At 50.6% G+C, this 21,243-nt stretch overlaps 1 protein-coding gene across 3 annotated transcripts in view; it reads right to left on the minus strand.

Annotated features, from left to right (window-relative positions):
• LOC147097085 (STE20/SPS1-related proline-alanine-rich protein kinase-like) overlaps positions 1-21,243 on the minus strand; it is a 66,704-nt gene that overhangs the window by 30,733 nt on the left and 14,728 nt on the right. For all 3 annotated transcript variants that reach the window (XM_085972899.1, XM_085972896.1, XM_085972898.1), the window contains exons 2-3: positions 3,228-3,340; positions 1,310-1,418 (exon numbers count right to left, since the gene is read on the minus strand). In XM_085972899.1, the coding sequence (XP_085829025.1) occupies positions 1,310-1,418; positions 3,228-3,340 (222 nt within the window). The remainder of the gene's footprint in view (positions 1-1,309; positions 1,419-3,227; positions 3,341-21,243) is intronic.

The following is a 21,243-nucleotide window of genomic DNA, read 5'->3' on the forward strand; positions in this document are numbered from 1 at the left end:
CAGCTGCCCTCTGGTGCCTTGCCCAAATGCCCACTCTTTATATGTGAGCCCAGAGGAGTGTCAACGGGCTATTCCGCTGTGAGGGCATCACAGCCTGAGCCCAATCCCGTCCTCTCCCTCCATCCACACACACAGGAGCCACTGGAGAGTGACCGGGAGCAGCTGCCCTGGCTGAGGCCCCCCACTACTCCCGACAGCGGAGATCAACTAACTCTGCATTGGGCAGCAATCAAACCCAGGGCCTTCCTGTCCTGTAAGGCTCAGTACCACACTGGGCAGTGCACTTACCCACTGAGCCACTGGGGGAACGTGACCAATCTCATGAATGTTTCACTTGGGATTAAGCCCGATTAGAATTCTCCGAAATGTGAGCGTTATCTTTTGTGTTTCTTGCCCAACACTTGGCTGAACTCTGCGCAAAGTAGCTGCTAAATGTTCTTGCCATGGAGGGAGTGCAGCAAAGATTCACCAGACTGATACCTGGGATGGCAGGAATGACGTATGAGGAGAGATTGGGTCGATTAGGCTTATATTCGCTGGAGTTTAGAAGAATGAGAGGGGATCTCATTGAAACTTATAAAATTCTAACAGGACTGGACAGACTAGATGCAGGAAGGATGTTCCTGATGGTGGGGGAGTCCAGAACCAGGGGTCACAGTCTAAGCTTAAGGGGTAAGCCATTTAGGACTGAGATGAGGAGGAATTTCTTCATCCAGAGAGTGGTGAACCTGTGGAATTCTCTACCACAGAAGGCAGTGGAGGCCAGTTCCTTAAATATATTCAAGAAGGAGTTAGATATATTTCTTAAGGCTAAAGGGATTTGGGGAGAAGGCAGGGACAGGGTACTGAATTTGGATGATCAGCCATGATCTCATTGAATGGCGGAGCAGGCTCGAGGGGCCAAATGGCCTACTCCTGCTCCTATCTTCTATGTTTCTATGTAAATGCCTGGTTGCTGGCCCCTCCTACAGGTGCAGTAGTTACAGGGAGACGGAACGACAGATATTGTTGAAGGGAGTACAGGCCTCTCAGTGAAAACAATTAAGAAAAATCACTTCTTCAGTTAGAACAGCAATGGCCACCTTCAGACCCTTAGGAAATGGTAAAACGCTACATTGTTCCATTCACCGGCATTAAAGTCACTGTGGGCAAATTGACATCAATGGAAAAGGAAATGGGGCGGCGTGTAAAACGGGCTGCCGATTCGCTACTGCCCTAACATAAATCTCGTCCCTCAGCTTGAACATAAAGCAATAATTATTATATTATTAAAGGAAGGCGACTGTTGTACTTGTATTCTGGGTCTTACCTCCACTCAGCAGCTTCATGACCAACCAGAGTTCATCCTTCACAACAAATGAGGTGAAATAGGTCACGACATTGGGGTGGCTGCACTGACTCATGGCTTGAATCTCCTTCTGATCAGAAAGAAATGGAGTGGTCAGCGTTTTGACAGCAAGAGTTTCAAGATATGATTCTTAACTCCATGACAATCTGCCACAGCCCAAACATAGGCTGGCACCAACACCAAACATTTATTGATCACACCACTGTCTTCTGCACCCTTGGTTAGGGATGGAGGAAACACCAGCCAGGGTTGTTAACGGCGGTTATTTGTGACTCGTGCTGGAATGAGGGCGTGTGCGGTCTTTGGGTGAGGACAGAGGTGAAGCGGACTGTGTTGTATGATCTGCCAACACTCTCGGTCTAGATTCACGCATCAGAGAGCAGCCACTTGGTCGAGGTATTGGAGGCAGGCCGGTGGCTGTAGACCTTGTGCCAGCATGCGCCGCCTTCAAGAGAGGAGGGTCTTTTGCTGAGCCAGTGAGTTTCAGTAAAAAGATGCATGCCCAGCTCAAGAGGAAAAGCAGCCCAGGGAAGCAATTTAATGAACTGGCTTGATTGTTGAGGTGCATTTGTTCTGTGTTGCTTAAGTGAGCTCTCAGGATCGACTTCTTGAGAATACTCACGCAGGGTGAATTCCCGACTTCACGATACTGGTCCCGTCGGTAGATATCGGAAGTTTGGGCAGTTGCTGAAGACGATTTTCTGTCCATTCATTTAAATGGCTGGAGAATCGTGGCACCTGAATTTCTGATGCGTGCTCCCGGCAGGTGAGACTCCCCACCAGGAGCGTGCAATTAGAAAATGACCCCTAGTGTGTGCTTGTTGGCTATGTGTCATATCATCCTATAAAGCGTTTTCAGGATAGGGAAAGGCCATTAAAGCCATCGGGACTTTTTGAAATGTCGACCCCACCCTCTCATCCTAGCTCTCAATCCCTTCCTTCTCTGTCCAGAAATGTATCTCGTTGCCTGTTGGACCCATATATATTATCCACTTTAATGGTGAGTTTAGTCCATAACTCGATTCCCATTTACGTAATGTTCTATTTCATATGCATCAAGGTGTCATTTCCGTAACTCCATGGTGCTGACCAGACCCACTGTAAAGCTGGGAAACACTGTTTGAATCTGCAGTTCACAGTGGCCTGTGGGCTTGTGGTGGACAGACTCAAACCATTGACCCTGTGACTGGCATTTGCCTGTCGCTGGAGCCCGCAGTCTCGGTTTTGATTTTGTATTGGCCCTGCACTAGCTCCGAGGAGAGGCCAGTGACCTGCTTCCAGGTTCTGCCAAAGTCGCTGTATAGTCAGCAGACCAAGCGCTCTACTCAGAGCTCCGACACGGCAAGAGAGCCCCAGGTGGGCAGAGGAAACGCTTCAAGGACACCCTCGGAGCCTCCTTGGAAAAAGTGCAACATCCCCCACCGACACCTGGGAATCCCTGGCCCAAGACCACACAAAGTGGAGGAGAAGCATTTGGGGGAAGGCGCTGAACACCGAGTCTCTCGCCGGGAGCAAGCGGAAGCCAAGCGCAGGCAGCGCACGTCAACCCAAGCACCCCACCCACCCACCCCTTCAACCACCGTCTGCCCCACCTGTGACAGAGACTGTAGGTCCCACATTGGGCTCATCAGTCATCCTCGGTTCCAAGGGACTGCCTAAGGAGAAGAGAAGCAGCCAGTAGAGAGAGTTCATGTGCAATCGAGACTCTGTCCGAATTGTCCCCACCTTCTCTTGGGTGTTTGCCCAGGTCAGGTACTCGGCTGTGTGGGGAAGCCAAGCCTCGGCATTCACTGGTGCAATGTGCTGCAGCGCTACCCTCGATGAGCACAAACCTTTGTCAAAACAAACCCCCCTGGATAGGATCAGTGCCTCAACTCACCAGCAGCTCGTCCATGTTCGTGTTGCATTTCTCCAGATTGATTCTCTTTATTGCCACCCGCTCCTTCTTGGGTTTGCAGAGAGCGGCTTGCACAATGGCAGTGGCCCCGCTGCCTGCCGCAGGAAGAAACGAGAAACTCACAAGTGGCAATCGCAAGGGGAAAAGCAAAAAAAAAAAAAAAACCAAACCCGTCCAGCAAACAGCGCTCAACTTTTCAATGGAGCTTCCAGGTACAGCAAAGCTCCTTCCAAGTCAATCTTTTGTGGTCCTGTTTGACACATTTCTAACTCGAGAGTCAAGGCTGAGCCATTCATTTACTGTCGGGACAGACCCATGCTCGTGGTCTCTCCCCAGAGGTGGTCTTTTAGACCGGTTTCTGAGCATTTAACAATTGCCAAGTACCATCAGTTGGAAGGTAATCAGGTCACAGCAACCAAAGTCACCCCAACACACACACACACACTCCCAACACACACACACTCCCAACACACACACACACACACACGTGCTTTTTGAACAGTTATTATCTTGTGTAATAGGATGCAGTTCAAAACCAGTAATTACCCACATGCGTTGATTGCCTGATTTCAGCCATGCCACCAGGGGGAGCTGCGGAGCAGAGACGTGCCACTTTTGAACTGGGAAAGGGGCGAGAGTGGAGAGAATTACCCGGAGCTGCTCTCTTGCACACATGGTCCCACAGTTTTTATTAATAGGTTAAACGACTGTCCCTGTCTTAGCTGCATACCGAGGAGCCTGGGACTAACTGCCTCCCGTGCGGCCTCTAATTGGCTCTTCCCCACAGGGGCACAGCTGAGGTCGAGGCATTCAAACCCCTGCCCAGCACTCTTGTGGCACTAGCTGTTGTCATGGCACCACACTGCTCGCCAAGCCTCCTGAAGAGATTCTGTAATTTCTATTTGACTGGTTCACCTCACAGCACCTGCCCCTAACCCTTAATTTGAAATGTCACTACAACAGCATCATCAGACCCCATTCTGATCCCAGCATTTTAGTTGCTCCCTCGCGGGAGAGCCAATTATCTGGTTCTTAATGAGTTTCATTGACTCGGCGTCTTCTCTTGTCTATTTGTTAGCCGTGGTTCAGTGATGGCATTTTCACCTTGCGTTAGAAGGTCGTGGGTTCAAGACCCACTCCAGAGACTTGAGTCCCATAATCTAGGCTGACACTCCAGTGCAATACTGAGGGAGCGCCGCACTTTCTGGGGGCAGTACTGAGGGAACGCCGCACTGTCGGAGGGGCGGTACTGAGGGAGCGCCGCACTGTCGGAGGGGCAGTACTGAGGGAACGCCGCACTGTCGGAGGGGCGGTACTGAGGGAACGCCGCACTGTCGGAGGGGCAGTACTGAGGGAGCGCCGCACTGTTGGAGAGGCAGTACTGAGGGAGCGCCGCACTGTCGGAGGGGCAGTACTGAGGGAGCGCCGCACTGTCGGAGGGGCGGTACTGAGGGAGCGCCGCACTGTCGGAGGGGCAGTACTGAGGGAGCGCCGCACTGTCAGAGGGGCAGTGCTGAGGGAGCGCCGCACTTTCTGGGGGCAGTACTGAGGGAACGCCGCACTGTCGGAGGGGCGGTACTGAGGGAGCGCCGCACTGTTGGAGAGGCAGTACTGAGGGAGCGCCGCACTGTCGGAGGGGCAGTACTGAGGGAGCGCCGCACTGTCGGAGGGGCGGTACTGAGGGAGCGCCGCACTGTCGGAGGGGCAGTACTGAGGGAGCGCCGCACTGTCAGAGGGGCAGTGCTGAGGGAGCGCCGCACTGTCGGAGAGGCAGTACTGAGGGAGAGCCGCACTGTCGGAGGGGCAGTACTGAGGGAGCGCCGCACTGTCGGAGGGGCGGTACTGAGGGAGCACCGCACTGTCGGAGGGGCAGTACTGAGGGAGTGCCGCACTGTCGGAGGGTCAGTACTGAGGGAGCGCCGCACTGTCGGAGGGTCAGTACTGAGGGAGTGCCGCACTGTCAGAGGGGCGGTACTGAGGGAGCGCCGCACTGTCGGAGGGGCGGTGCTGAGGGAGCGCCGCACTGTCGGAGGGGCGGTACTGAGGGAGCGCCGCACTGTCGGAGGGGCAGAACTGAGGGAGCGCCGCACGGTCGGAGAGGCGGTACTGAGGGAGCGCCGCACTGTCGGAGGGGCGGTACTGAGGGAGCGCCGCACTGTCGGAGGGGCGGTACTGAGGGAGCGCCGCACTGTCGGAGGGGCAGTACTGAGGGAACGCCGCACTGTCGGAGGGGCAGTGCTGAGGGAGCGCCGCACTGTCGGAGGGGCAGTACAGAGGGAGCGCCGCACTGTCGGAGGGGCAGTACTGAGGGAGCGCCGCACTGTCGGAGGGGCAGTACAGAGGGAGCGCCGCACTGTCGGAGGGGCAGTACAGAGGGAGCGCCGCACTGTCGGAGGGGCGGTACTGAGGGAGCGCCGCACTGTCGGAGGGGCAGTACAGAGGGAGCGCCGCACTGTCGGAGGGGCGGTACTGAGGGAGCGCCGCACTGTCGGAGGGGCAGTACAGAGGGAGCGCCGCACTGTCGGAGGGGCAGTACAGAGGGAGCGCCGCACTGTCGGAGGGGCGGTACTGAGGGAGCGCCGCACTGTCGGAGGGGCAGTACAGAGGGAGCGCCGCACTGTCGGAGGGGCAGTACAGAGGGAGCGCCGCACTGTCGGAGGCACTGTCTTTGGCATAATACAAAAGATCCCACGGCACTATTTTGAAGAAGAGCAGGGGAGTTCTCCCCGGTGTCCTGGCCAATATTTATCCCTCAACCAACATCACTAAAAACAGATGATCTGGTCATTATCACATTGCTGTTTGTGGGAGCTTGCTGTGCACAAATTGGCTGCCGCGTTTCCCACATTACAACAGTGACTACACTTCAAGAGTACTTCATTGCTGCAGAACTGTGAAAGGGCCGTGTTCCCGTTAGTTTGCTGAAAGTCTGCATGTTTACCATCGTGAGGATGAGCTCCAACAGTGAACAGAGGTAGAAAGTAGTCATCTCGGCACAAGAGAAATCGCACTTTCACTGACGTGAGCTACAAGCTGTTGTTTAATCACATTTACAGTAAAACAGCGACTACACTTCAAAAGTACTTCATTGGCTGTAAAGCGCTTTAGGACGTCTCTGAGGTCACAGTATAAATGCAAGTCTTCCTTCCATTACAAGGAAAGGATCCATTTATGGGATTGCCAACCATTTTGGCAACAACTATGGTGCATTGAAATGCCTCGTCCCTCAAATGAATTACAAACATTTTCTCCCCTCCAGGTGCTGCTGGTCCCTCACTGGGGCACAGTTTCACGGGCACTGGCCTCTGCCTGGTACCCCACCTCAACTGGCCGTTCTTCACATGAGCCTAGGCCCCGATTTTAACTCCAGGCGGATTCCCCGAGTTAAAATTACAGTCGGGTCTCAATGATGTCATCGGGCCGCAACATGCACATGTAAAGAAGGACCCCGTTGGCTCCGGGCGCCTGTCGTTGCTGCCTGCTCAGGAGAGCGGGTTAAAATTGCAGATGTTGCGATCGTGGCGGCTTTCGGACAGGCAAGACCCGGGGCGACTTTAACTGCCCGCCCGCCTGGTTTCTGCTGAGCGAGTAGGGTTAAAATCGTGTCTACGGGCTATTCCCCCATGGAAGTTATCGCAGCTGATCCTGTCGTCCTCCCGACATCCACATCCATGTGTTATTCAGTGGGAGTCACTGGATGCCGATCGGGAGCAAGAACCCTGGCTGATCTTTGCTACCTTCGAAGCCCAGGGGGCACAGATAGTCCGATTGCCCTCAGTGCGCCCCTGGCTATACTCGTCCAACTCAGCACAGATCGGCAGTTCATCCTGGCACTTTCCTGGTTTCTGTGGCTCAGCTCCACAGTGGGGGATTCGCTGGGCGGGAGCTAACAATTAAGATTTCAAAAATTAAAATGAACCACAAGGCCCAACATGAGGAGGAGGGACTTCAAAGAAAGTGGCCCATCACCACACACACAAAAAACAAAGGGCGGCAATATTTGTTTTTATTCGTTCCTGGGATGTGGGCGGCGCTGGCAGGGCCAGCATTTATTGCCCCTCCCTAAATCACCAATGAATATGATGGCTGTGGCCTGCAGAATATTAGTAAACACCAGTGTGATAGCACTTCTTAACAAGAACAAGCTGATCCCCCCTCGACATTGCTCTGAGGCACTGTGGTGATGTGTGTGTCAGCTGTGGCTCACTGGACAGCACCCTCGCCTCTGGGTCAGAAGGTTGTGGGTTCAAGTCCCACTCCAGAGACTTGAGCACCAAAATCCAGGCTGACACTCCCAGTGCGGTACTGAGGGAGTGCTGCACTGTCGGAGGGGCAGTACTGAGGGAGTGCTGCACTGTCGGAGGGGCAGTACTGAGGGAGCGCCACACTGTCGGAGTGGGCAGTACTGAGGGAGCGCCGCACTGTCGGAGGGGCGGTACTGAGGGAGTGCTGCACTGTCGGAGGGGCAGTACTGAGGGAGCGCCACACTGTCGGAGGGGCAGTACTGAGGGAGCGCCACACTGTCGGAGGGGCAGTACTGAGGGAGCGCCGCACTGTCGGAGGGGCAGTACTGAGAGAGCGCTGCACTGTCGGAGGGGCAGTACTGAGGGAGTGCCGCACTGTCGGAGGGGCAGTACTGAGGGAGCGCCGCACTGTCGGAGGGGCGGTACTGAGGGAGTGCTGCACTGTCGGAGGGGCAGTACTGAGGGAGCGCCACACTGTCGGAGGGGCAGTACTGAGGGAGCGCCACACTGTCGGAGGGGCAGTACTGAGGGAGCGCCGCACTGTCGGAGGGGCAGTACTGAGAGAGCGCTGCACTGTCGGAGGGGCAGTACTGAGGGAGTGCCGCACTGTCGGAGGGGCAGTACTGAGGGAGCGCCGCACTGTCGGAGGGGCAGTACTGAGAGAGCGCTGCACTGTCGGAGGGGCAGTACTGAGGGAGAGCCGCACTGTCGGAGGGGCAGTACTGAGGGAGCGCCGCACTGTCGGAGGGGCAGTACTGAGGGAGTGCCGCACTGTTGGAGGGGCAATACTGAGGGAGCGCCGCACTGTCGGAGGGGCAGTACTGAGGGAGTGCCGCACTGTTGGAGGGGCAATACTGAGGGAGCGCCGCACTGTCGGAGGGGCAGTACTGAGGGAGTGCCGCACTGTTGGAGGGGCAATACTGAGGGAGTGCCGCACTGTTGGAGGGGCAATACTGAGGGAGCGCCGCACTGTCGGAGGGGCAGTACTGAGAGAGCGCCGCACTGTCGGAGGTGCCGTCTTTCGGATGAGATGTTAAACCGAGGCCCCATCTGCTCTCTCAGGTGGACGTAAAAGATCCCACGGCACTGTTTCGAAGAAGAGCAGGGGAGTTATCCCCAGTGTCCTGGACAATATTTATCAACATCACTAAAAACAGATGATCTGGTCAATATCACATTGCTGTTTGTGGGAGCTTGCTGTGTGCAAATTGGCTGTCGCGTTTCCCACATTACAACAGTGACTGCACTTCAAAAAGTACTTCATTGGCTGTAAAGCGCTTTGGGACGTCCTGAGGTTGTGAAAGGCGCTGGAGAAATGCAAGTCTTTTTTCTTTTCTTTTATCCGTTAAGGTGGCATTCTGCCCAATAAGGCCACAGCTCCAGCATGCCCTCTATCTAAACAGGCACATCCCAAGGCTAATTGTCAAGGGAAGGTCTAGACTGGCAGTGCTGGTTAACCCCCAACTCCTGCCCTTGGGGTCAGACGAGGTGATCAAGGTCGGGAAAACCAGCAGGAAATGGCTGGCTTTCTTCCTCTTTTTTAAAAAATACATATTTTTAAGATTGTTTAACAAAGTGTGACACTCGGAGGTGTGACGTCTACTGTGTGACAGACACGTACTAGCCACAAGACTGTAAAGGGTAATTTCCCGACTTGCGCTCTGCGCGTGAGGGGCACATAGCGGAAATTTAAGCGCACCATTAACTTAAGTGACCGGAAAATCATATCTCACGTGACGAATATTTGATAATAAGCTCCCATTGGAAGCACAAAGTCAGAAAATGGACCCTCGTATACATCCTGATCACTGTGGACTAAAGCATGTAACTGAGTTTCACTCTTGCAAACTCTGGACTAAAATATTAAATACAAAATACAACCACATTTTTAAAAAAATTAATCATGTGGAAATTTGGTGTGAAGATAAGTCCCTCGGGCATTATGGGAACTCTGAAATGCCCACACACCGCAGCCCCAACTCTCAGTAAACTGACCGAATCACCAGTTGCAACTATCGTATTCCTCTATGACACTGCACACAAATCACAAATAGATACTCCATTTATTTCATTTTTCACAAAGGTTTTACAACTTAACATTAGTCAGCCATTGTTTGAACAGAAAAACACAGTGCGGTGCAAAATTTAAACAACTTGTGGACAGATGGGTACAGTGCCCGCCTGTACCCTCAAGCCTGAGTGCCAGAGAAGTGAGCACGCCTGCCACGTCACTGGCCTGGTCATCCACTGTCGGATCACACTTGGACCATCTCAAGAAACCTCCTTTTCACAGCCAAATCCAGAATCATCCCGGAGTGAGGACTCCTTTTCTCAGGTGACCAACCTCCCCCTCCTTCCTCACGTTCAACGTCAAATGTGAGCACTGACATCAATCAGTCATTCATGAAAGAAAGACTTATGAAATAATACTGAGCGGCCTGCGGGTGGCGCTGTCCAGGGAGAGTATAAATACTCGGGCATGGGCCCAGCTTGCGCAGGACATTCTTAACAGGAACTAGTGAAGGACACAACTAGACCTCCATGTTGTAAAACAGTTGATTAAAGCTTTGTTTAACGCTTAGACCAAGTGCCTCGTAGTTTTCTTACATCAAGAACCTTGTAGACTTTTTCTGTCTCAAGATTGAAACTATCCACACAGCTGCCTCAGCCACAACCTCCTCCTCTGGCTTTCCCCTCAGACCAGCCTTGACCTCATGACACTCTGCAGCTTTCCCCCCCCCATCTCCCGGCCTACGCAGCCCTCGCCACGCTCATCACCATCAGATCCACCTCCCTCAATGCTCTCTCCACCCAACTTCTGACCACTCAACTGGTATTCCTTGCCTCAATGCTCATTGACATCATTAATGGCTTCCTCTGCAAGGGCACCGTTCCCTTCGCTTTTAACACTGCTGTCATCACCCATTCCGCAATAAGCTTACCTTTGATTCCCTCCATCGTCTCCGACAACTACCCCACGTCTAACCTCCCTTTCCTCTCCGAGGTCTTTGAAGACGTTGTAGCCACCCAGTTCCATGCTCACCTCTCCCACATTTTCCTGTTTCAATCTCTTCAATCCAGTTTATGCCTTTCCCATTAGCAATAAGACTACCCTGGTCAATGTCACCAACAACCTGTGTGAGTGCGACTATGATCAGTCATCATTCCTTATCCTTGTTGATCTCTCCACAGCATTTGACACAGTCGATCGCTGCATCCTCCTCCACTACCTCTCCTCTGTTGTCCACCTCCGTGGTACTATCCTCTTACCTGTCCCAACATTTCCACCAATAGCTTCTCCTCCAGTCCCTATTTCCAATGTACCTCAAAGTTTCAACCTTGGGCCCTTCTTTTTCCGAGTTTAGATGGTTCCATATGTGTGCTGATGATGGCTCTCCATCACAAGCCTCGACTCCATGACCACCTCTGTGTTACATTGCTGGTCCCCGTCAGGTCATGGATGGGTCAGAACCTCACCTCATTGAACATTATGAAGACGGAAACCATTTTGCTCCTGCCAAAAAATCCATACCCTAGCCCCGGTTCCACTCACCGTCCAGCTGCTCTTTCAGTCTGAGCCAGACTGACTGCAACCTTGGTGTCTTGTTTGACCATGAGAGGAGCTTCAAACCCCGCATGCTAGCCATCACCAAGACTGCTTACTTCTATCTCTGCAATATTGCCCTTCTCGCAGCTGAAGCCTTCATCCATACTCTCATTACCCTCAGACTCAACTTCACTAACATCCTGCTCACCAGTCTCCGGGCTCCAGACCACACAAATTCCCACTTCTCCAGAACTCTGCCACCCACATCCTGTCCCATCACCCCCCGCCCCCCTCCCCCTCCCCCTCCCCCCAATCCTCGCCTGCTTCCATCCCCCAACACACTCGATTCAAAATCCTTGTTCTCATTTTACAAATCCCTCCATGGCCTTGCCCCTCGCTACATCCCCCAGCCTGTACCTTTTGATCCTTTGACTCTGGCCTTCTGTGCACCCCACCCTGCATACCCACCATCGATGGCAGAACCTTTAGCCCTCTCGGCACCACTCTTTTGAATTCTCTCCCTAAACCTCTCCACCTCTCTCTCTTCCTGCCCTTTAAAAAACCTCTTCAAACCCATCTTTTCGACTGTGCTTTCAGTCTTCTAACTCTTGCATTGCTGCTCCCTGTCCGTTTTTGTCCCTGCGCCTTGGGCCATCTTACTATGTTACAGATGCTAGTTGTTGTTGACTGCACACATTATATTCAGGACCTTTCTGTGTTTGTCTTAGGTAGTCAGGTCCACTTTTTTGTTGTTGAATGGGTTGTCGCACCATATATCCTCTATATATGATACACTGAAGTTGTGCTTCTGACACATTGCGTAGTAGTTGGAACACGAGTATAATGCTCACTGGCCACTTTCATCAGCATCACAACGTTTTGTAAAAGCAACTAATTCCATATCACGTGCAGCAGACGTTTAAAAAAAACAAATCTCCTGCGTAAATGCCCATTCTAAGGTCATACATTGGCAATGCTTTAGATTCTGTAATGGAGCGTTGCGGTGTGCAACTAGTTAGTAGCCTGTCATATGAGTGAATTGACAAGATGTTAATGAAGTAACTGAGAGAGAACTGGGTAGAAGGCAGATGCTTACAGGGGGTCATAGGTCATAGAATCAGAATGAACTGCTGGTTGGTTTTGAACTGAAGAATAATGAACAGCTTGGTTCCTTTACAATGAGTGAAGTGTTTTGTTACACTTTGTTACGCATCACTGCACACAGTTCTTCCATATCTAGCTCCCCGTCAGCATCGGTGCCTGAAAACAGCACTGTCATGGCAGAGGAGGGGGATGTCAATAGGAAGAACCTTCACCCAATGGGCTAAAGCACAGCCAAGATATGTGAGCAGGGAGAGGGCATCACACCTTTTCAAGGATCCTCCTCAGGGCCACCTCAGGAAACAGCCAAGTCATTGGTCTGCGCATCTGAAACACAGAAAGGGGACACCTTAGCCACGATGCACAGCAGTTGTCCCCTCAACACCCTCTTCCCAGACCTTGAGCTCGCAGGAGACGGGGCGTGGGCCAAGGACCCGGGGCGGTGACAATATTCCACCACGTGCACGGAAACATCACGCGGTGCAAGGAAGGGTGCCTGAGCAAGTTGGCTCACCGCTCAATTTGCTCACCCTCATTAATGTACAGCCCCTCCACACAGTCAGCATTCAGTGAGTTGTTTGAAGCCCAGCCTGGTGGCATGGTTGGGGGGCAGCTGTGAATGCCAGTGGGCCTGATGTGCCAATTCCTTCCTGGGCAGAATTCCACCCCAGTGATGCAACCTGGCCAAACACTTCAATTCAACTTTTTTTTATATATATATATATATGCCCTGTTCCTGGGACTAGGGACAGGGTCACTGGCAAGGCTTGGAAGCTAAGCAGAGCCAGGCCTGGTTAGTACCTGGTAGGGGTGACCATCAGGGTAAGACCAGGTACGGAAGGAGCCCTGGGAGGGGCGGCTGGTGAGCAGGCCCAGGCGTTGGGCTGAAGATTGTCGGACAGGAGGAATGGTGGAAATGGAATGGCGGCGCGCACAGACGCAGCGGCTTTGCTTCTCCCAGGACAGTGCTATTTACGTTAATGTTATTTGTACTGGACTCATGGGAGCTTGCAAGATCACATTTTGTTGTGCATTGTACAATGACAATAAAGTTGAATTATTATTATTATATATAAATAAAATAGTGACAACAACAGTAGATTTACTTCAGTTATTACAGATGAGAAATGTTATTCATTTACCTTTTTAAATGTTAACGATTTAATAAGCCGTTATTGTTTTCCTCACTCCAGAGTCCATCGCCTGCTTTCCCCTTCGGTGCAGGAAGTCCATTAGCATTTTTAAAAGCGATTGAAGCATGGTGTGAGGTGGCCCTGTATCCAGCTCTTTCAGTTTCTGGAATGTTCCAGCCCTCCGCCCGCTACAGCAGCAGGTGTTCCCTCGTTGGCCGAAGACAAAAACAAGACAGCGAATCCTTCGGCCAATGGCTCGGCTGTATCCGCCTCTCGATCCGTTTGATCGCACTCCGCATCCGACTGCGGACTCTGCTCGCCTGCCAGCTGAAGTCTCATCATTGCTGGGCGCGTGCAAGCGAGGTGGCAAGCCGCTCCAGTAGATACCAGGGCTCGCCCACAGAACACGCCACCCTGCTCCTGGACCTCTTCACCTGGCTTTAAAGGGGGAGAGAGGGACACACAATTCTTCCACTTGCCTCTCGTAAGAAGAGAGCTCCCGAAGTCGCTGACCTTGGTATTTACCTGTGAAGGCAAGCTCCTAGCAACGTTCTAAGTCAAACCTCCAAGTTTCGGTGGTCTCTTGTCGTCACCACATTGCTGCCGGAATAATCAGTTCCCGACTATCTGGCAGCCCCAGAACACTCGCTCCTTGGCAGCACAGACCACTCATCAGACATCAGAATAGCCCTGGCATTCCCCCACTAGCCACACTCAGGACCCCTGCCATCAAGCAGGCTCTAGCCCCTGATTAGTGCGGAACCCTGGACTTCAACCTGATGATAGACCCTGGATTCTCAACCAGCAGCTAGGCTCTGAATTTCTTGACCTGGTCTCTGATCACTACACTCAAGCCTCTATTTATGGACGCTTTTAGCCATGTATAGCTTTTCCTACAGTTTGTACATGTAGATCAAAGCTAATACTTCTGTGTCCACTCGTACGCACATATTGGCTGCCACTCCAGACCCAAGCTCTTCTACCTCTCTGTCGTTACTTCCCAGTCCTCCTTTCCCCTTACTCGTCTTCTGTTTTCTCCCTGCTCTCCTGACCTCTGCCACCTATAGTCTCACTTCTCTCCCACCCCATTTCTGCAACCTTCTTCTCTCAGTCCCTCACCCCAATCAACGTTACTCTCCCGCTGATCTCCTCCCCTGCCCCCTGTCCCAGGCTTGAGTACCTCCTGGACTTGTCCAGTGCTCCTATCGAAGCACCATCCACCACACCCGCCATGACACCTGCTGCTGCCTTTCACAGACCCTTCAGCCATCACTGCCCTGTATTCTGGAATTCTTTCACTAATCCACTCCCCCTTGCTACATCTCTCCCCACCTTCAAAGGTCTCCTCAACCTTGTCTTCAGTCACCTCCCTAACTCTTCTTGTATCTCCTGCTGTGTCTATTCCCCTCTTTTGGTGAAGTGCTTTGGGAGATTTAATTATATTGTGCCATTTAAGGTCTAAATCCAATTGTACTTCACATTTGCCATTATGTCACATCTGGAATGTTCTACTGTCCATGCTTCATCTACCTATTCATAGAAATGTTTCAAAAATATCAGTGACCCCTCTACATGTCGCACTTCATAGGATTACATAGGATACTAGCTGGGGGAGCCCGGCTTTGCCAGGGCTGTTTTGGGCCGGGCGGTTTAAATCAAGTCCCAGGCTTTGGGGCCTGTCTGTCTGTCCCTGTGTGAATCTGCTGCCGGGCAACATTTCTACCTTTTAATAGCTTCAAAGATGAAAGTGAAAGTACTTATAAAACGTTTTTGGTAAATGTTATGTAATTTTTAAAAGAGATACTAACTTTTTCGAAGCTGGATTAGCAGAGTAGTTTGAGCTGGAAGTAGTGAAGCAATGGCTGCCCGATGCCTGAGTTGAAAAGCATTAGTCCCGCCCACAGACGCAACGATTGGCCAACCATCAGGCGACTGAACTGTAGGATTGGTCAATCGTGCCGGCACAGGATTGGTCGACCTTGATGTCAGTCAATCAATGCTACTTAGCAGATAATGAGTTTAATTTTGAAGGTTTTTTGCATAACGCGCGAATCATTTTTGTCTGGCCGAAACGTAAATACGCTTAGGACGGTTCTGGAATCGTCAGCTTTCTTTCGACGTAACGCACGTGTAGGTACGCTCTATAACTTTCGAGTTAATTCAAGACAGACAGACAGACGGAATGACAGACACAAGTATCCTTTTATATATATAGATACGGCACAGAAACAGGCCATTCAGCCCAACTAGTCCATGCCGGCGTTTATGCTCCACTCGAGCCTCCTCCCGTCTTTCCTCATCTAAATCTATCAGCGTAACCCTCTATTCCCTTCTCCCTCATGTGATCCAGCCTCCCCTTAAATGCATCTATACTATTCGCTTCAACCACTCCCTGTGGTAGCGAGTTCCACATTCTCACCACTCTCTGGGTAAAGAAGTTTCTCCTGAATTCCTTATATATCAAACGAGAGAAAAAAGACCAGTCATTCCATGCTGTTTTTTTCCTGACCTGGAGCTGGGAAATGTACAAGCACCTGCAAACTTCCTTCAACAAAGAGCAATCAAGCTCTGGTTGACCTTGGGACCTGCTAAGGTATTCCCTGTAGCAGTGGCCTTAAAGGCATAAGTCAGGTCAGCAGATGAACATCACAGCCATGTTCCAGATTACAGACTACCCATAAGCAACGGCACAGGAGATCGGCTAATCGTGTGTAAATATTATTGATTTTCTACACAGATCATTAGGGCTCATCTCAGTTAATCAAAAATTAATGCTGTACTTTGCTATCTCACAATGTAGTGTTATATCTTTCGGATGAAACGTTAAACCGAGGCCCTGTCTGCTCTCTAAGGTGGACATAAAAGATCCCAGGGCACTATTTCGAAGAAGAGCAGGGGAGTTCTCCCCGGTGTCCTGGCCAATATTTATCCCTCAATCAACATCACTAAAAAAAACAGATTATCTGGTCATTATCACATTGCTATTTGTGGGAGCTTGCTGTGCGCAAATTGGCTGCCACATTTCCTACATTACAACAGTGACCACACTTCAAAAGTACTTCATTGGCTGTAAAGCGCTTTGGGACGTCCTGAGGTTGTGGAAGGCGCTATAGAAATGCAAGTATGAAAGTTTTGCGACATGTCCATCATGTTTCAGGTGTCACCCTGTCAGACATACAAATTGCTGTGTCATATTTAAAAAAAGAAAGAAAGCCAATTATTTCTAAGCTACTGATAAACCTATAACAGAAACATCTTCTAATTAACCTCAGGAGTCACCCGTAAACAAGTATAATTGCCTTTCTTCCAGTGGTGGTGCTACAATGCCTCCACTGGTGGGAGGGTGTAATTACAGCATGACACATTGACATAGGAGGTTTCCATTATAAATGGAGACATAGGAATTTATAATGGGAAAGGTTGACAGGGAATGCGTGCAAGTGTAAGTTTTATAATATATTGTATAGACAGAACTACAGCAAAACACAGATGTTAGTTGCACACCAAATCATCCATGCTGAATTGGAGCAGATATTAAATACTGAACAGTAAACTATACATAGCTAACTCGAGGGACGTTCCAAAATTCAACCAAATAATACACCAAAATGGCTGACAATATCATCCCCCATTCGGGAAATTGTGGCTCCCTCCTCAATACTGTGCCTATTGCTTTCACTTATATATTTAATATTAATGTTGTGCATTGCCTGTGTTATGATATTGTTGCATACTTTTAACTGGGAGCAATGCCACAGGACGTCAGATAGTAATTGCAATGGTGTCTCACTGCATTTTGAACGGCCCCACCAGTTGTGACTCTATTAACTTGCCTGGTAGATTATTCCAGACAGTTATCACTCTTTGAGAAAAGAACATAAGAATCATAGAAATTTACAGCACAGAAGGAGGCCATTCGGCCCATTGTGTCCGTGCTGGCCAACAAAGAGCTATCCCAGCCTAATCCCACTTTCCAGCTCTTGGTCCGTAGCCCTGTAGGTTACGGCACTTCCAAGTGCATATCCAAGCACTTTTTAAATGCGATGAGGGTCTCTGCCTCGACCACCCTTTCAGGCAGTGAGTTCCAGACCCCCACCACCCTCTGGGTGAAAAAAGTTCTCCTCGACTCCCCTCTAATCACAAGAAGTTAAGAAAGTCTGGAATGATAAAAGGCCATTCAGCCCATCGAGCCCACTCCCTCCACAATCCCAGCATGACTACCTCTATCATGGCTTCTTCCACCCCCTCAGATCTCTCTTCCTAACCCATGTGAATGAAACAGATGAACTAACATCTCCGTACCCCTCAAACCCGTTCTCAACAGATATTGATCCAGTATTTGTAAAAGGTTATCAATCGATAAATAATTAACCCTTTTATCTGCTTACTCTACCTCTAAAAGGATACCGAATTCAGAGAAGAGTGAGCGGGATTGGCCCTGGCCTCTGGGGACCACATTACAAAGAAAGACTCGGGCAACTGAACAGATTTCCTCTGGAGAAGATTAAGAGATGTGATACAGATCATCTTTCGAACAACAAAAGGTACAGACAAGGTAGAAGTAAGGAGGCACATTTGCTTGGACAGTATTCATAGACGCAATTACATAAAAAATTGTTTCTGATATCTGTTTTAAGTTTCCTTTTCACAAACTCCCATGTCTATCCACTGGTGCTTCTTGGCTTAGTTTGAAGTAATATTCTGAGCCATCTGTATCATTTAATATTTTATGTGCATTGATGGCAGCTTCTACCACCCCTGTAAACGGGATTGTTTCTAGACTGTTGAGCTCGAGTTACTTTTATCTTTCCCTTTTCCACTTGAGATCAGTCCGGTTGCTCTTCTCCGTATTTTCTCCAGTGCGTGTATGTCATTTTTATGGCTTGCCGTCGAAACTATACACAATGGCCTGGAGTTTCCTCGTGCGTAAACTTCCGCTGCGCTTCCGACAATCGTTTCCACGGGGCTAAGCAGTAGCCGACAGACTGTTTTCCCTGATGGATTCTGATGCTCGTATCGTGGTATCACATCGAGCACAGGTTTGCTTTCTGGCTGTAGGTACTGTATTGGGATACTAATTTATACTGTTCTCTTATACTGAGGAAGCTGAGACTGTGATGTATCAAGGAGTGTTACTCAGAGGACGGAAACTGTGTGCAGGTATACTATTTCCAATTCTTCTTCCTTTAATGAAATATCCAAGAGACTCCCTCCCTGCCCCCATATGGTACCAGGGATGAGGGACTTCAGTGACGTGGAGAGACTGGAGAAGCTGGGGTTGTTCTCCTTAGAGCAGAGAAGGTTAAGGGAGAGATTGACCAGAATGGTACCAGGGATAAGGGACTTCAGTTACGTGGAGAGACTGGAGAAGCTGGGGTTGTTCTCCTTAGAGCAGAGAAGGTTAAGGGGAGATTGACCAGAATGGTTCCAGGTGATGAGGGACTTCAGTTACGTGCAGAGACTGGAGAAGCTGGGGTTGTTCTCCTTAGAGCAGAGAAGGTTAAGGGGAGATTGACCAGAATGGTACCAGGGGATGAGGGACTTCAGTGATGTGGAAAGACTGGAGAAGCTGGGATTGTTCTCCTTAGAGCAGAGAAGGTTAAGGGGAGATTGACCAGAATGGTACCAGGGGATGAGGGACTTCAGTAACGTGGAGAGACTGGAGAAGCTGGGATTGTTCTCCTTCGAGCAGAGAAGGTTAAGGGGAGATTGACCAGAATGGTACCAGGGGATGAGGGACTCCAGTTACGCGGAGAGACTGGAGAAGCTGGGATTGTTCTCCTTAGAGCAGAGAAGGTTAAGGGGAGATTGACCAGAATGGTTCCAGGTGATGAGGGACTTCAGTTACGTGCAGAGACTGGAGAAGCTGGGGTTGTTCTCCTTAGAGTAGAGAAGGTTAAGGGGAGATTGACCAGAATGGTACCAGGGGATGAGGGACTTCAGTTATGCGGAGAGACTGGAGAAGCTGGGGTTGTTCTCCTTGGAGCAGAGAAGGTTGAGAGGAGATTTGATAGAGGTGTTCGAAATCATGACGGGTTTTGAGAGAGTAAATGGGGAGAAACTGTTTCCGGTGGCAGAGGGGTCAGTGGTCGGATGACACAGATTTGAGGTGATTGGCGAGTGAACCAAAGGTGACATGAGGACACATTTTTTTGCACAGCGTGTTGTTATGATCTGGAGTGCACTGCCCGAGGGGGTGTTGGAGGCAGATTCAATAGTGACATTCAGGGGAGAGTTGGATAAGAGGGAAGGAAGGTTGCGGGGCTGTGGGGAGGGAGCGGGGGAGTGGGATTGATTGGATGGTTCTACCAGGGAGCCGCGCGGGCACGATGGGCAAAATGGCCTCCTTCTGTGCTGTGCCATTCTATGCCAACAAACTCTGGATTCATCTCCTGTATCAGCACGAACTTTATCCGAGCGGAGGTTTAAAACGGCGTCCCACTTTGTTTTTGCTGAAATATGGTGGTCACGGGGCAATTACTACTGGGCTAGAAACTAGCTGCCTTCCCTCCGCCCAGAAGACCCCTTCATAAGATGAGCATGGTTATCAGACAGGAACTCCACTGGGGCCCTACGGTTGCCAACTCTGGTTGGGCGTATTCCAGGAGGTTTTTGTCACATGACCTCCTGCCGCCAACTGCCCCCGCCCCCACACTCCCGTCATTGGCCGCTCAACCCGTCCATCCTTACGGCGCCCTGCCTTCCACAGCCAATCAGGAAGCGAACAGTCTCTTCATTACCCAATTGGGTGATTCTTGACTGTCAGTCAAACAGCCTCTTTTCCCCCCAATCGCCAACATTTTTATAACCAATAAACAAAAGTGTTCAAAGAAAACGAAGAAAAAACACTTTTTTCAAATGCCCCTCTGATTTCTCTCCTGGTTTAGCTTGCAGCAATGTCTGGGAAATTAATCTTGAATTGCTGGAGATGCCAGGCCAATTCTGGAGGGCTGGCAAAGAGGCAACTCTACTGAGCCTTGATGTGAGGTAGAGAATGGAGGTCAGCTACTCCCCAAACAGGGATTAGGAGGAGCTTGTCTGCCTGGAGAGGTACCACCAACGCTGCCTCCGCAAGATCCTGCAAATCCATTGGCAGGATAGGCGCACCAACGTCAGTGTTCTCGCTCAGGCCAACATCCCCAGCATCGAAGCTTTGACCACGCTCGATCAGCTCCGATGAATGGGTCACATTGTCCGCATGCCCGATACGAGACTCCCAAAACAAGCGCTCTACTCGGAGCTCTGGCACGACAAGAGAGCCCCAGGTGGGCAGAGGAAACGCTTCAAGGACACCCTCGAAGCCTCCTTGAAAAAGTGCAACATCCCCACCAGCGCCTGGGAATCCCTGGCCCAAGACCGCACAAAGTGGAGGAGAAGCATCCGGGAAGGCGCTGAACACATCGAGTCTCTTCGCCGGGAGCAAGCGGAAGCCAAGCGCAGGCAGCGGAAGGAGCGCATGTCAACCCAAGGACCCCACCCACCCGCCCCTTCAACCACCATCTGCCCCACCTGTGACAGAGACTGTATGTCCCGCATTGGACTCATCAGTCACCTGAGAACTCATTTTTAATGTGGAAGCAAGTCATCCTCGGTTCTGAGGCACTGCCTAAGAAGAAGAGAGATTTTCCTTTTGCAGCTGATGATCTTGCCTGAGCCCTGAGACTAGATTAGCAGCGATAAAAGGGAAAACAGATCAGCTGGCATCGGAAAAAGAAAGATGAGGTGGACAAAAATGAAGCCTTTTTTTTGCCTGAAGGTTTCACTTGACATGGGCTTCTTTCATTCTATCACAGTACATTGGGGGTTAAAAACCAGCTTCACTCACAGAAGAATGTTCCGGCACATCTTTGATAGAATTGTTGCCGAATCAGTGGTTGTTGTCAGGCAGCTGCCATGGGGAGGAGCTACTAAACTTAGCAACTACTGTAAAAATATATTGTTGTGTCATTGCTCCTGTTCACTTAATCTTTTAT

This window comes from Somniosus microcephalus, chromosome 33 (genome assembly GCF_052327205.1).
Source record: "Somniosus microcephalus isolate GS21.2 chromosome 33, FLI_Smic_1.0, whole genome shotgun sequence".
NCBI classification, from domain to species: Eukaryota; Metazoa; Chordata; class Chondrichthyes; order Squaliformes; family Somniosidae; genus Somniosus; species Somniosus microcephalus.